This window comes from Eufriesea mexicana, unplaced genomic scaffold, assembly GCF_001483705.2.
Source record: "Eufriesea mexicana isolate 0111107269 unplaced genomic scaffold, ASM148370v2 scaffold4599, whole genome shotgun sequence".
NCBI lineage: Eukaryota > Metazoa > Arthropoda > Insecta > Hymenoptera > Apidae > Eufriesea > Eufriesea mexicana.
Window position 1 is genome coordinate 37,876 of NW_016912603.1, and position 12,942 is coordinate 50,817.

The following is a 12,942-nucleotide window of genomic DNA, read 5'->3' on the forward strand; positions in this document are numbered from 1 at the left end:
TTTCCCTTTCCTTCACATATGCAACTACGCAGTTTCGTTTAACCTAACTCTTCCTTTCTGTTTTCCTCTTTGGTAATTATTTATAAAGTAAACGCCCTCTAAGATTTCTATGACTTTACATTATGTTATAGAAATCAATATTTTGAACGATTTTTTCGTTTATATATAATTACCGCACGACCTTAGTTTCCGAGTATTCACAAAATTTCTTTCATACCACACATTGAATTCTGCAGCACGTTAGAGCTATAGGAAAAAGTTAGTCAAAATATTGATTTTTATAACATATTAAAAAATCATTGAAATCCTTTAGGGCTACTACTTTTAAAATAATTACTTTTCCTTTTTTTGTCATATTTTGTATATTACCTTTGCGTGCCTCGAGTATTGACATTATTCTCACGTGCTAGACCACTTAGAATTTCCTATGATGTACGCGTGCTCGTGCGTCCCTGTGTGGCATCGTTAACACGCAAAACACGAGGGCAATGAAACTTCGATAAAACACAGAGGTTAAAAAAATTGAAAGGTGCGTCGTAAGTTTGGACGTTTGTAAACGCGACTTCTTGCCGCAGGTCTTGAACTGACAATTGACAGGAATTATTTGTTGAGTCTTTCTTGTTACCTCTTCGAGATGTTCGGACTCTCGGGAATGCGAGATGCTCAACGGATATATCTCGACAATCGATGGATCGATCGGTATCGAATTTAGTGTACATCCTTATCGACAGGTTCCTATTCTAAATCACGGTTAATCATTAGATATACGACTGCATTTCGAAAACGTGCTCTCAGGAATAAGACATGAAAACAAAGTTGCAGAAGATGTTCGATATGAATGTCGAAATAATTGAATTCTTTGCGCGTTTGATATCGTGGTTAATACTATATGGATAATGATAGTTTGAATAATTCTTATTACACAATTCTTTTTCCGACTGTTGATTCTAATGAATTGATTTATTTTGCAAGGAACAGAGTAATTATGATTTTGATGTCACGTGCCGTTTACCTAGTTTAGTTACAGGAAATTTCACTATGCAATTCGCGCGCAATCATTACACTTGATCAAAAAAATTATGAAAAATTGGAAGCACGCTGTTCTGACAATTATATGATCCCTGGCTAAAGTTGTAAAATCGTTTTCTGTCGAATTACGTTGAATATTATTGCATAATGTTTGCATCTCAATAAATTTTTATCACCAATTATTATAATAAAAAATTTAACGAGATATAATAGTAGACGGTAAAAAAATACAGAAAAATGCATAAGGTATGTGACATAATGAAATATTTTGTACGTGAATTTACAATTGATAACATATTTAGGTTATAAAACGTTTAAGACATCAAATAATTAATATTATAAAGTTTAACGACGTCTTGTTGACAAATACAGGTGTTATCATTATCAACACGAGGTACTTCATTATTTTACCACATTATTTGATAAATTATTCAATCTCAAAGTACTGCACAGTTATTAACAATGATTATTGGTCTCGCGATAACCATTACGATCAACGATCTACTTAAAAATAAAATTTTGTTAAATATATATGTTACAAATTGTGAAACAGTTGTTTACTAAAAATTCAACCAACTATTTTAAAAGAGTGAGTTTTCATCGTTTCTTCGTTGTAAAACGAATGAAGAATATCGGCCCTCTTTCGGGCACCGAAATAGGTCGAACCGCGATTTGGCACCGTATGAGATATCGAATTTTGATAAATCACACCACGAACAGTATCACTCGTTTCTTCTATTTCGTTCGGTATAGTTTAAACGTAGAGCAAACCAATCCGCCTTTCTTTCACTTTCCATACAATCGAATACTAGTTACGTTTGATAAATGTCAATCATGAAACGTTAACAGTTAAACAATTATGTTCGAAAATTCAAGTATGGTCCAGATTCTTTTCGTAATGGTTTCGAATATTCTCCTAAACACATGTTTTTCACACTGAAGTAATTCCCGCTTAATTCTCAATTTCAGGGAAGCATTTAGCGATAACACGACAAATTCAACAACATACCTATAAGAATGACACATTTACCTCACCCTACGAACCATAACGGGAATCTGATTCGTTATGCGGTAAATGATATACTTACATGGAACAAAGAGGCCAATCAGCTTCAAGTATCCGCGTATCTCTCCGTGTACACAAACAGATCACACGTCTAATAACCCGCGTTCCATCAAGCGATCACATACTTTCTCCGCGGCGACCTCTCGCATCTGTCACCCCAACAGCGAACCACCCTTTTCGCTCGCTCGTGATGCACGCTCACCGAAAACACCATCAGCTGAGAGGACGTGGATCGTTGGTGGCCGACACGAGAGTCATCCCGATGATCCTGACGGAAAATACACGGATGCTGGACAACACGCGTGGACCACACGAATTGATTCTGTCGCAACGCAAGATCTCGTACTCTCGAATCCAGCACGTCTCGTATCTCGTCCCACGACGACAATCGATAAAAGTCAGCTCTCTTTCTCACTCTCCTTCCTATCCTTCTCTCGCTCCCTCTCTATCTTCCTCTGTCCCTCCTCGCGGATCTGTTCTCCTCTCTGGGTATCCTCGTTGTCGTGAGAACTCTCGATGCGTGAAAGGTGTCGAGAACGATTATTCCGTGGAAGATCGTCGCGCGGCAGCTGGGCAATCGCGAAATACTCGAGGCTGGGAGCAACAGAGTAGCTCGCGGGCAGCGGCGCGTCTCTTTGCGCGTACACGCGTGGACCGAGCACACCGGCTGGTTCAGCAACCACCGATCGATGATACGTTCATCAGGATTCACCTTGGGCGCATATTCGAGTCTCACTGAAACTCTGCCTCTATGCTTCCCTCGCACGTTTACTTGCTCGTTTGCCTCGCCTCGTCTCTGCTCGCGACTTGGTTCGCGCTATCACAAGGCGTCGCGACGTCTGACGTCTGTATTCATGGTCTGCCTAGCCAGCCCGTAACCCGACGACATACTGTGGATATATTTGGAGAGGCGAACCAAAAAACAGTTTGTCGGGACGAAACCGCGAGGAGAACGAAGCGGGAAGAACGAATGAGAAGGTAGGGAGATGACGAACGTAAGATAATGATGAAAGATGAATTTTTAGGAAGACGACGCAATGTAAGGAAGGAGAGAGAACGGAAGAACGCGATTGAAGCGGAGGAAAGGAACGAGAGAAAAAGCAATGGAGGACGAGAGGCCGGCTGATTATATGGAGAGGAAAAAAAGGGAAGATCGAGAAGAGAGCACGGGAGATGGACGTAGATGAGGATGAAGGGTGGTAGAGAGGAAGTTGTGAACTACAAGGCGGGGAGAGGAAAGACGAAATAGTGGGATATGAGGGAGCATGCTCTTATTGACAAAGGGCAGGGACTCCGCCCCTGTTGAGAGTTAGACTCACGTCTGCGCCTCCTTTCTGCCAAAACGATCCGCGTGTTCGGAAAGCGGGCACTGGAATTTTGCTCCTGGATTTCTACGCGGATCGAATCTTCCTTGCATCGCGATATCGTGGAAACTATCACTCCTGACATCGAAACATATTTCATTTGCCTTTGCGTGTTTAACGACACTTTTACCCGCGTGAAGCTCGAATTAGCGGTGACAAGGAAAAATATATAGAGGTTAACGTTTTATGAGTTTGTTGCCTAGATTATAGAAAATAACGTTGTATCTCGATGTACACAACTGCTTTGTATAGAATATTATGTTTGACGAAGATTCTAAAAGCATACAGAGCAAGCGATATTCATAAAACATAGTAATTTTTTTCAAAGATAGTTTCATATTATCATTCATACAGGATTATAAATTTCTATTTCTATTCATACGTAGTTAAAAAGCTTCATGGAACTTATTGTTATAATGATGTAAATATACCTTCAAGGTATCTATAATAATATCCAAGGAAATTATAGAACACCTTTATATATCACACCAACATCTAAATTCTGCCATAGGGATAAACACCTCGTTATATACTCAACTCTAGTGTTATCAAGGCAGTTAAAATGGCTGGATTCAAACGTTTTGTTCTTACAGTCACTGAAGATAGATAGCTCCATTTGACAAGATTACTATTAATTTTTATTAAGATAAGTGTAATTATATATACTTAATTCTCTTCATCGTACATTTCAATTACTATTATCTATGTATATTACATTTAATTATATGTTTCAGATTGATAATTGTGTTAAATAGCGTCCAATTATGCTGTTATGCATATATGGCGTTTAAGATATTTTTATTGCTGGTCTCCAATTTACCGACAGGGTTCTGCATTATCCCCACCACCTCTACAAAGGCATGCGTCAACATAAATTTCTTTTTAATCGTGTACATGGTGTTCACGTTGTAATTCCGTGTGCACGATGGCAGTGTTTTCCCTTAGATCAATTTTGATACAGCTTACATAAATTTCGTATCTCTGGCAAGTTTTGAGTTTCGTGCCGTGATAATTACATGAACGTTCGTGACGTACAACTCATTATCGTACTGCACGGATAGCCATACGTGTATGGTTGTTTCATGTCGATATTCTAACAATTTCCGTTATGACATCGCCAATATAAGCGTGACCAGAAAAAAAGAATAGTACCGCGTCGAGCTGTTTTATATTTCCAGTTGTGTGTTTACGCATACCAGTGATTTATTTGAAAGAAAAAAGAAATCGCTCCTGCTACGTTAAATTATAACGCATTTTGCATCCCTGGGAAATGCCGTGTTGTACTTGTAGAATCACCGCGCTGTAAACACAAGAAGAAAAGAGTTGATGACTTTACATGGATACTTATTCTCCTATGGTTATTTTTGAACCTAGATTTCTCGGAGTCCGAGCACTATTTATAAAGAAAAGATTTTAATCCACTAGCCTCACCTAATGTAATATACGGCAATTTGTAACGTTTATCTAATGCGATATAGTACGGATCTAACGAAGACACGAGAAATTTTTTAGATACTGTGAATAAAGAAATGTATTTTCCTTTTTCCTATTTGAAAAATCAACATCGCATCAACAACAAGACTATTAAATTCTATATGTGGAAGAATTAAATTGCATGATAGAGATATGAATAGATTAAAAATTTAATGTTTTTTTTATGTGATTTTAAAAAATGTCTGAATTAATGATAATTGCAAGGTAAGCTGCATTTATAAAGTTATTTCGCATTTAATGCTAATTTAAGAAATTATTTAATCGATGTATCTTCTTGGTAGTAGTTTAAATAGTAATTGTTTGTATTGATATGAAATCATTAGAAATTTTATTGTCACAATTATGTATTTATTACGCCCATATTTATTGTTATTTACTGTTTTCAGAAAAATTTTTGATAAAGTCAAAGATCTAATTTCTTGTTCATATTTTAAATAATCTAACACTAATACGTCAATGACTTAGAAAACGGAAGAAAATAACCTAAATAAATCTTTCATCACAAACTTACACACGAGATGTCGCATAGAATCTGAATTGTATTTAACCTATACAGAGTACACCGTTTCCAAACCCTGACGTTTACTTCGTGTTAAAAATGACTCTATTCTCTTCGTTTATCTGGTTGTCTCGTGTGTTTATTTCGCCGGTGCACAGCCGCGAACGTAACGTTTGACGTCATTTACATAATCAGAAAAAAGAAGAAACGGAGAAACAAGAAAAATATAATCGTAGTAATACGACTGGATCGATCATCGCGAGGCACAATTCGTGGAGAAAACGCATGTTCGGACGATTTCGTTTCTACATTGCACGCTTCACCGAAACTCGATGACGCGCAAAACAAAACGACGAAAGAAAAACAGAAGTCCAGCCCGAACGTTTCACTCATTCAGCAAGAATTTCAGAAATGTCAAATCAAAAATACGCTGATTCGTACACTGGGGATTCCGGTTAGATGACTTTTTCCAGAATGAACAATAAATCCCGTAATATCCATACGGCGTGCGCCGCTTCCACGCCAGGCAATTTATCGAACAATAAAGTAAGAGCTCCTATTGTTCGGGATAGAAAAATCAGGATAAAAACTTCCGTTTTGCATCGCGTTCTACTTCAGCTGTGTGTTGTCGCGCGGGAGATCGCGTATACCGTTGTTTGGAAACGAGCGTTACGTTAAAACAATATACATGTCCGTTTAAATTGCTCACGGACGGTATACGATGTTGCACTATGTATATGAAGACAAATTTTCGTACTTATAAACTATGCAGTTGAATCGTTTTTTTGATAGATTGCAATAACACATTGAACATTTCAAAATTACTACTAGATCGAACATAGAATTCCTTAAATAAAGTAAACATTACATGGGAACCATTTTTGTACCGAATTTTTCAAAATTTTCCAAAATTTACAATTATTTATGTTTATATGTAAATTTGGTAAGGAATTATCTTTATTATTACAAATAATTTCTTGGTATGGTGCTTTGTTTTTGAGAAAATCATCGTTACATATACCAAGGTTAGTTGTATGTATATTTAATACAATTTTCCAACTGTGAATGAAAAGTTTCATATCACATTTTTATATTATTTTTGTAGAAGAGATCTTTATAGACTCAAATGTATAATTTTTTACATATATTATAAATTAATTATATAAATTATTTCAAAATTTAATAAAAATCTAAAGAAACTATCTCCTCGTCAATTTGGAGGATTTTTAAATATGTTACAAAGGACTTTGTTTTGAACAACTTTTGCCTTTGAAAAAATTATTAATTGACCTTAATTGTCGAGATAGCAAACTCCTTTCCTACTATTCTGCAATCTGTGGCTACGCACTTGTATATGTACACACTTGTGGCAATGTGTAGTTAACAGAGAAGTATCCTTTATGTGATGCAATGTAACGTAACCAAATCGATGAAGAGGTAGTTTTTCTAGATTTTTATTGAAAATTCATTTAAATCATGTTTGCTGCAGTTTTTGAAGGATTACTATAAACTGGTGAAGTATCATCTAGACGAGCATTTGCCTAAGAAAATTCCAAGCTTTCCCACTGTGGACGAGTTGAGATCTCGGGCCGAACAGGAATTTATTAATTATTATGGGTTATTCCCTACCTGTGCAGTATTTGCTCCCGGTTGTTTTACCATAGCTGGCAAAAGTGCAAATCTCGTGGAAAGTAAATCATTGTCCATGGTAGGTGCAAATTCAGGCATTTCTGTGGCGGTTCATTGTGAGCCCCAGTTTCTCGTTTGCACGATCGCTGAATATGCACTTTCCTACAATCGTAACGTACGGAAAAAGCAACAGAGGTGTGCAACGACGCGCGCATTTGTCTTCGTTTATCTTCCCTTGAAATAAAACAGGCCATTCAACTTGTCACGTTGGTAGTTGGTAAACGTAGACACGGCAGCAAATGGTGTCAGGTTAAGATGTTCTTGGATAAAAATGCCGGGGAAACGTTCGAGCTACGCTTGAACAATGAAAATCTTCACATACACGCAGAAGAAACATCGTGGATACGTTACTTGAAAGGAACGATACGAAGTTTCAAAAACAGGCGAGGTATTAGCTAATTCGGTTTCCAATTTCGATCTGGTTTGTTCACCGTTTCGTTTTTACGATCGTAAAATTTACTATTGGTTATTTCAATTTGAAAGCAGAGTGTAAACGTTTGATAACCTATATTTGTTACGAAAAACATAGTTGATATATCATATCGCAATTAAATGCATGTTTAACGTTCACGACTGATAGCTAGTTATTAAAACGGATTATATTAGTCGAAGTATAATGTTAAGTCAAAGAGAAATAAATTAACGAACAACTCGTAACGGTACGAGTGACTACGATTTAAACTCTGGTTAACCTAAAATTACATATGTACGTATGTATTTTGACACGAAAAAGAAAATGAGTGTGAAACACGTACAAGTTGAACGTAATCGATATTGTTAACAGCATACATTCCTGGATTTCAAATCGTAATCGTCTCCAGTTTACCGGCAAAACATAACTTCGGAAGTAGCTCCGCTTTGGTTGTTGCGTTGTATACATTTTTCGAGGCGATTACAAATCCTCATGCAGAAAGCATTATAGAGAAAACGTTGATTTGCCACATAGCGGAGGAATTAGCAGCAGGCTCTGGTAAAATTCGTATCTCGGACATTCTGACTTCCATTATCGGAAGTGAAAGCCAGATTTTCGCGATCGATCCACAATCTCTTCATATCGATCGATACCAATGGAATGCTATAGATGTTGAATTTATTCTCATCGAACTGGCTAACGTTAAGAAAAAATCATACGGTATACCAATACGGTATACGAATGAAACATGCTATAAGGAAATTATGACAGTCATCAATACGATGTCTCGATGGCGTACGCATCCGATTGGTGTTTCGATGATGAAATTTTTATTTTCACAAAGAACGATGGAAATGGCCAATGACATAATCGACAGGGATAGAAGAATAGTGAAAATGACAGACGCGATTCGGAAGGAGCAGTGGAATGTATTGGGTAGGATATTATCAAATGGTTCTTTGTAGCTTGATTAATTATTGAATATTTTGTTTTCCATTGCATAGTATTAATATCATATAATTGATATAAGCAAGTATTTTACATAGCTTTTTAAAATATTACATGAAACGTAAATACAATATATTATTTAGGCTGTAGTTTTTTTTTTAATATATATATTTATATTTATGTATCTTTCCTTATAATAATAGGTCGTATTTTCAAGTTTAATTAGTATGTTTCAAAAATTAGTCCATTTAGATACCGCGCATTTTATTAAAAGCAACTCAAGTCGTTATGTTTCTATGCAAATTTTGATTCAACGTTTAAAACCTACATTACAGGAAAGCTCTTATGGGAAAATCATCGTTCCGCGTGTAAATATTTGAACTTTTTGTCCGATGATATTAAACATATCGAGAGTATGTTTAAAACTATCGAGGGAATTTTAGGAGCCAGTATTATCAATGACGGTACATCCATCGTCACACTGGTAATTTATCTTTATCATATCTTTCAAAATAAAACAATTGCTTTGTAAAAAAAAAGAAATAAATGAAAATACTGTACATTTTAATCGTATAAAAAGAGGAAAACAAAAAACGTAAACATAAATGAAAATACATGTTATATGATTATGATTATTACGTAAAACATCGATTAGCGCATTATACTTCATTATGCATTCAAAATCTATTGCAATGTTTATTAGTCATATAACTATATCTCCCAACAGGTACAAAAATCGAAACTGAAAACTTTCATCGCTTTTTTAAATCGTATGAAAATGTCGCAACAATATTACTTAATGAAGGCATGTACGGGAACATCTATAATTTATACGTACGAACGACCCTTAAATATAAAATATTTATCTCAGCCAAAATTAATAATCAAGAATTATCTTCGTGACAAAAATGTCGAAGAAAATTATTATAAAAAATATAAAATACAAGAGTTCATTGATACCATTTCGTTATTTGTACCACGCAAATCTTAAATTTTAATTGAAATTTTTTTTTTTAAATTCTTTTTAAATATTTGTTTTCGCTATGGATATATATATAGGAACCTTTATATCTGCATACATTTCGTCGTTCTTATATTAATCCAACCATTGTTTTTACGTGCAACAGTTTATAAATGAATATAATAAAAGAAGAATAAAAAAAAGAAATGTCTTACAAAATGATTTTCATTTGAGCGAAAAATATTACGTGGACTTGTTATGTTGCAGAATTGATCTTTTTGATGGAATGTGTATTTGATTGGTCGTCAACTTGCGTACGGAAGTTACGCATGCGCATAATAATACTATGTTTGCCCTTTTATTTCTCTTACCCACTCTTACGCCCTTTAGTTCCCTATATTCCCCTTCTTTTTTCTTTTTTTTTTCATACGTAGTATTCGTTCTTTTTTTCTTATAAATGCATACGTTATTACAATGCGCGTGCGACATACAAAGAGACAATACTATAATGCGTGTACCTTGCCTTTGTAATTGGGTACAAAGAAACGGAATTCGCGTTTACACATCACATTACTAAGAGCACTTAAACCACGCGACACTTAAGTGCGTTATAAAAATACGCAATATTATTACGGTAAAATTCATAGTTTTCAGTTCGAACGACTGCATTTACTTATTGGAAAATGGAATCATCGCGATGATAATAATCTCAGAGACATCATAGCGTGTGATAGTTTTGTTCAGTCAACGCTTTATACAGTTTATTTGAGACTAACATAATTGCCACTAAACATGTAGCTAAAATGATGCCACCTAAAAAAGGAAAAGATAAACAATGTTTTATTCGAATGTAAGATAATATATCAGGTTAGCATACCTATCTGTATACATTTACTTAAACAATTTCAAGAAGTTTATTTGAGAAAAGAAGCAAACGTGTATGAAGAAAAATATCATTTAAATGTATGTAAATATTAATATCAAATACCTACCGAAGAAGCTGAGACCATCAAAATGTCGTCCTTTATAAAAAGTAACTTTTGATACTGGAACCACTGGTGTTACGGGTGTTGATGTAACATTAGATGTATCGTTTGGAATAGTGGGTATAACTGTAGTCATATTTTTAGCCTTTTCGGATATAGTTGTTGAATTGATGAGTGTAGTTAAAATTATAGATTTTAAGGTTGTTGTTGTTATACCATTAGGTTCCAATTTATGATCATTGATCAGGATGCTATCATTTGTAGTTTTGTTACTGACAACATTAGTAGCAACAGTGGTAGCATCGGTAGAAATAGGAGAGACAATATCGGTAGTTGTAGTAGTGATATTTTTAATAGCGTTAGTAGTTGTATTAGCAGAAGTAGAAGTATTAACTGCTTTAGCAGGACTCGTGGAGTTTATAATTGGAACAGTATCGTTAACTAGATTCAGTGTCTGCTGAGTGGTGGATTTAGTATCCCCTTGCGTTGTACCAGCTGTATAAAGAATTAATACAATATATATTACTAATAAAATTCTTGCCTCAAAGCTATTCGTAAAAATAAGTTTATCGTACAAAAAATATAAGAATATTATTTATTTTTTTCATAAGTTAACCCTCTGCACTTGAAGAGTTTTCCATTATAGAGATATAACAATTCCAAGCTTTTCTTACATTTTCCTAAGCTCGGTGATATACTACTTGTGCTAAAATAAAAAAGGGAAACCATATGTATTTTATTTCAATATTTCACGTGTAGTTACTTCTAGTCTAATTATTGTTTCATATTCGTTACTTAATTTTCAAAGTATCAAAAGAAACAGCGATTAAGAGCCATCCCTCGAGTACAAAGGGTTAAAACTAAGTATGAAATTTTGAATACAAGTAATATAGAGACAAGTAATATAAGAACAATCGACATAAATATCTGTCTAAAATTTAACACTTTTATGATATCCGTAATTATTATTTGTGAAAAAATTAATTCTTACTGGAATAAAAATATTTACTTTAAAATTTTATTTTTGACAATTTTAGTAAATAATAAAAATTTATGTTTTCTCGAACAATGTAAAATAAAATTAATTCACATAAAATAGATGGCCATAAAAATAAAAAAAATTTCTTGACATTTAATCAAATATTTAACGTTGTAAAGGAAATGAATAAAACTGTAAAATAACCGTATATAGCAAGCTCAAATGATTACTATATGTATGTGCATTACATTACAAGATGTCCTGTGCTGTATACTTAAGTGTATAAGCAAGAACATAAAATCGATAATGGTAAAATTCTACGGAAAGAAACGGTACGATTAATTAAAAAGCGTAGATGAATGATCAAACGATGTAAAACTAAAGAATTTTAGGTAAGCGTATGTTTCTAGAGACATCGAAAAACATAGCAACGACCTGTCCTATGTAACACGATGCAAGTGAATGTGCTGCTGCGTAAAATTAAAAATCCGTAGGAGATCATATAATATACGTATCTATTCTGTGCATAAATTGTATTTCTTAAGCAACATTCATAGAAACGTTCAAAAGGAAAATCTCGTACGTATTAACGCATAGTTGAACACGGAACGGTTTATAGACGTTAATAAAGCAAATACATGGTGAAATATCAATACTCACCATTATCGTTCGCAATGCAGCAGATGGTTGTAGCGAACAAAATGCAAGTTATATACACTAATCTCATGTTTGCGGTGAAATACGAACAATTCCAACAATCACGTACGATTTTTAAAGAAAGTCAGATGTTGTCGAACAGATTCCTCGTTATAAACCAGGTAGAGAAGCGTGCAACGTAAGCTTCTGCTGAAATTGAACTGGTCGCTAGCATCAGCTTCCACCAATTGCAACTGTACGAAGACAGTAGCGACGCTACGTATATAACTTCACTTTTTAAATATATTCCCTAGGTGGCTTACACGATGCATACCAGCATAAAAGATATTATTTTTGTATATCGATTAGTTAAAAAATATGGCAAATTAAAATTTTTATTTCACGTTACTTATACAATAATTTTTCGCATTTACGATTGCCATCGATATATTCACTAAGGTAGTCAAATGCGTGGCAATCGAATTTATACATTTTCCGAATATACATATAGAAATCACGTAAAATTGATTATTTAACACGAAAATGTAATAGGAAATAAAGATATTATAATTTCTTTAAAAAATATACGTCCGTTGGTAGTATTAAAAATTTGAAAAATCTAAACGTATACAAATATTTGTACGTAACTATTGGAAATAGGTTGTCTGGTATATCGGAAAGCTAAAAATATTATAGTTTGCTATTTTAAACGATAACTCGGTCTCGAATTATATCGCGTAAAAGAGGTTAAGAAAATGAAAATAAGTATAGGATAGTTGACCAGTGGTAGTACCGACAATGTGTCGGGATTAAAATTTTGAACCATCATTGATTAAGGCACTTGCTAACGACTTGGCATATATAATCGTTATAATTAGA

General features: G+C 34.4%; 3 protein-coding genes across 4 annotated transcripts in view; 1 reads left to right on the forward strand and 2 right to left on the reverse strand.

Moving 5' to 3' along the window:
- Positions 1-2,182, reverse strand: part of Alk (Anaplastic lymphoma kinase) — a 19,628-nt gene extending 17,446 nt beyond the window's left edge. For both annotated transcript variants that reach the window (XM_017905817.1, XM_017905816.1), the window contains exon 1: positions 2,118-2,182. The gene's annotated coding sequence lies outside the window, so the exon portion shown is untranslated. The remainder of the gene's footprint in view (positions 1-2,117) is intronic.
- Positions 1,267-9,368, forward strand: LOC108551559 (galactokinase). The gene is given in 5 exon segments (XM_083287401.1): positions 1,267-1,275; positions 6,942-7,197; positions 7,269-7,529; positions 7,926-8,515; positions 8,517-9,368. Coding segments are annotated over 5 exon segments (1,251 nt in total). The 3' UTR covers positions 8,652-9,368.
- A 278-nt stretch (positions 9,369-9,646) lies between these two features.
- Positions 9,647-12,312, reverse strand: LOC108551575 (porimin). Its single transcript, XM_017905794.1, has 3 exons — positions 12,088-12,312; positions 10,455-10,943; positions 9,647-10,275 (listed from the first exon to the last, which is right to left on the reverse strand). Exons 1-3 carry the CDS (start codon positions 12,152-12,154, stop codon positions 10,181-10,183), a joined length of 651 nt encoding a protein of 216 aa, XP_017761283.1. The 5' UTR covers positions 12,155-12,312; the 3' UTR covers positions 9,647-10,180.
- Positions 12,313-12,942: the final 630 nt, after the last annotated feature.

What these genes read in the sequence shown, in the direction of transcription:
- LOC108551575 (XM_017905794.1), bottom strand. Translation starts at nt 12,154, where the DNA reads ATGAGATTAGTGTATATAACTTGCATTTTGTTCGCTACAACCATCTGC. An exon ending in CTGCATTGCGAACGATAATG is followed by an intron (nt 10,944 to 12,087) that starts GTGAGTATTGAT and finishes TTCTTTATACAG; the next exon opens with CTGGTACAACGCAAGGGGAT. An exon ending in TGATGGTCTCAGCTTCTTCG is followed by an intron (nt 10,276 to 10,454) that starts GTAGGTATTTGA and finishes TTCCTTTTTTAG; the next exon opens with GTGGCATCATTTTAGCTACA.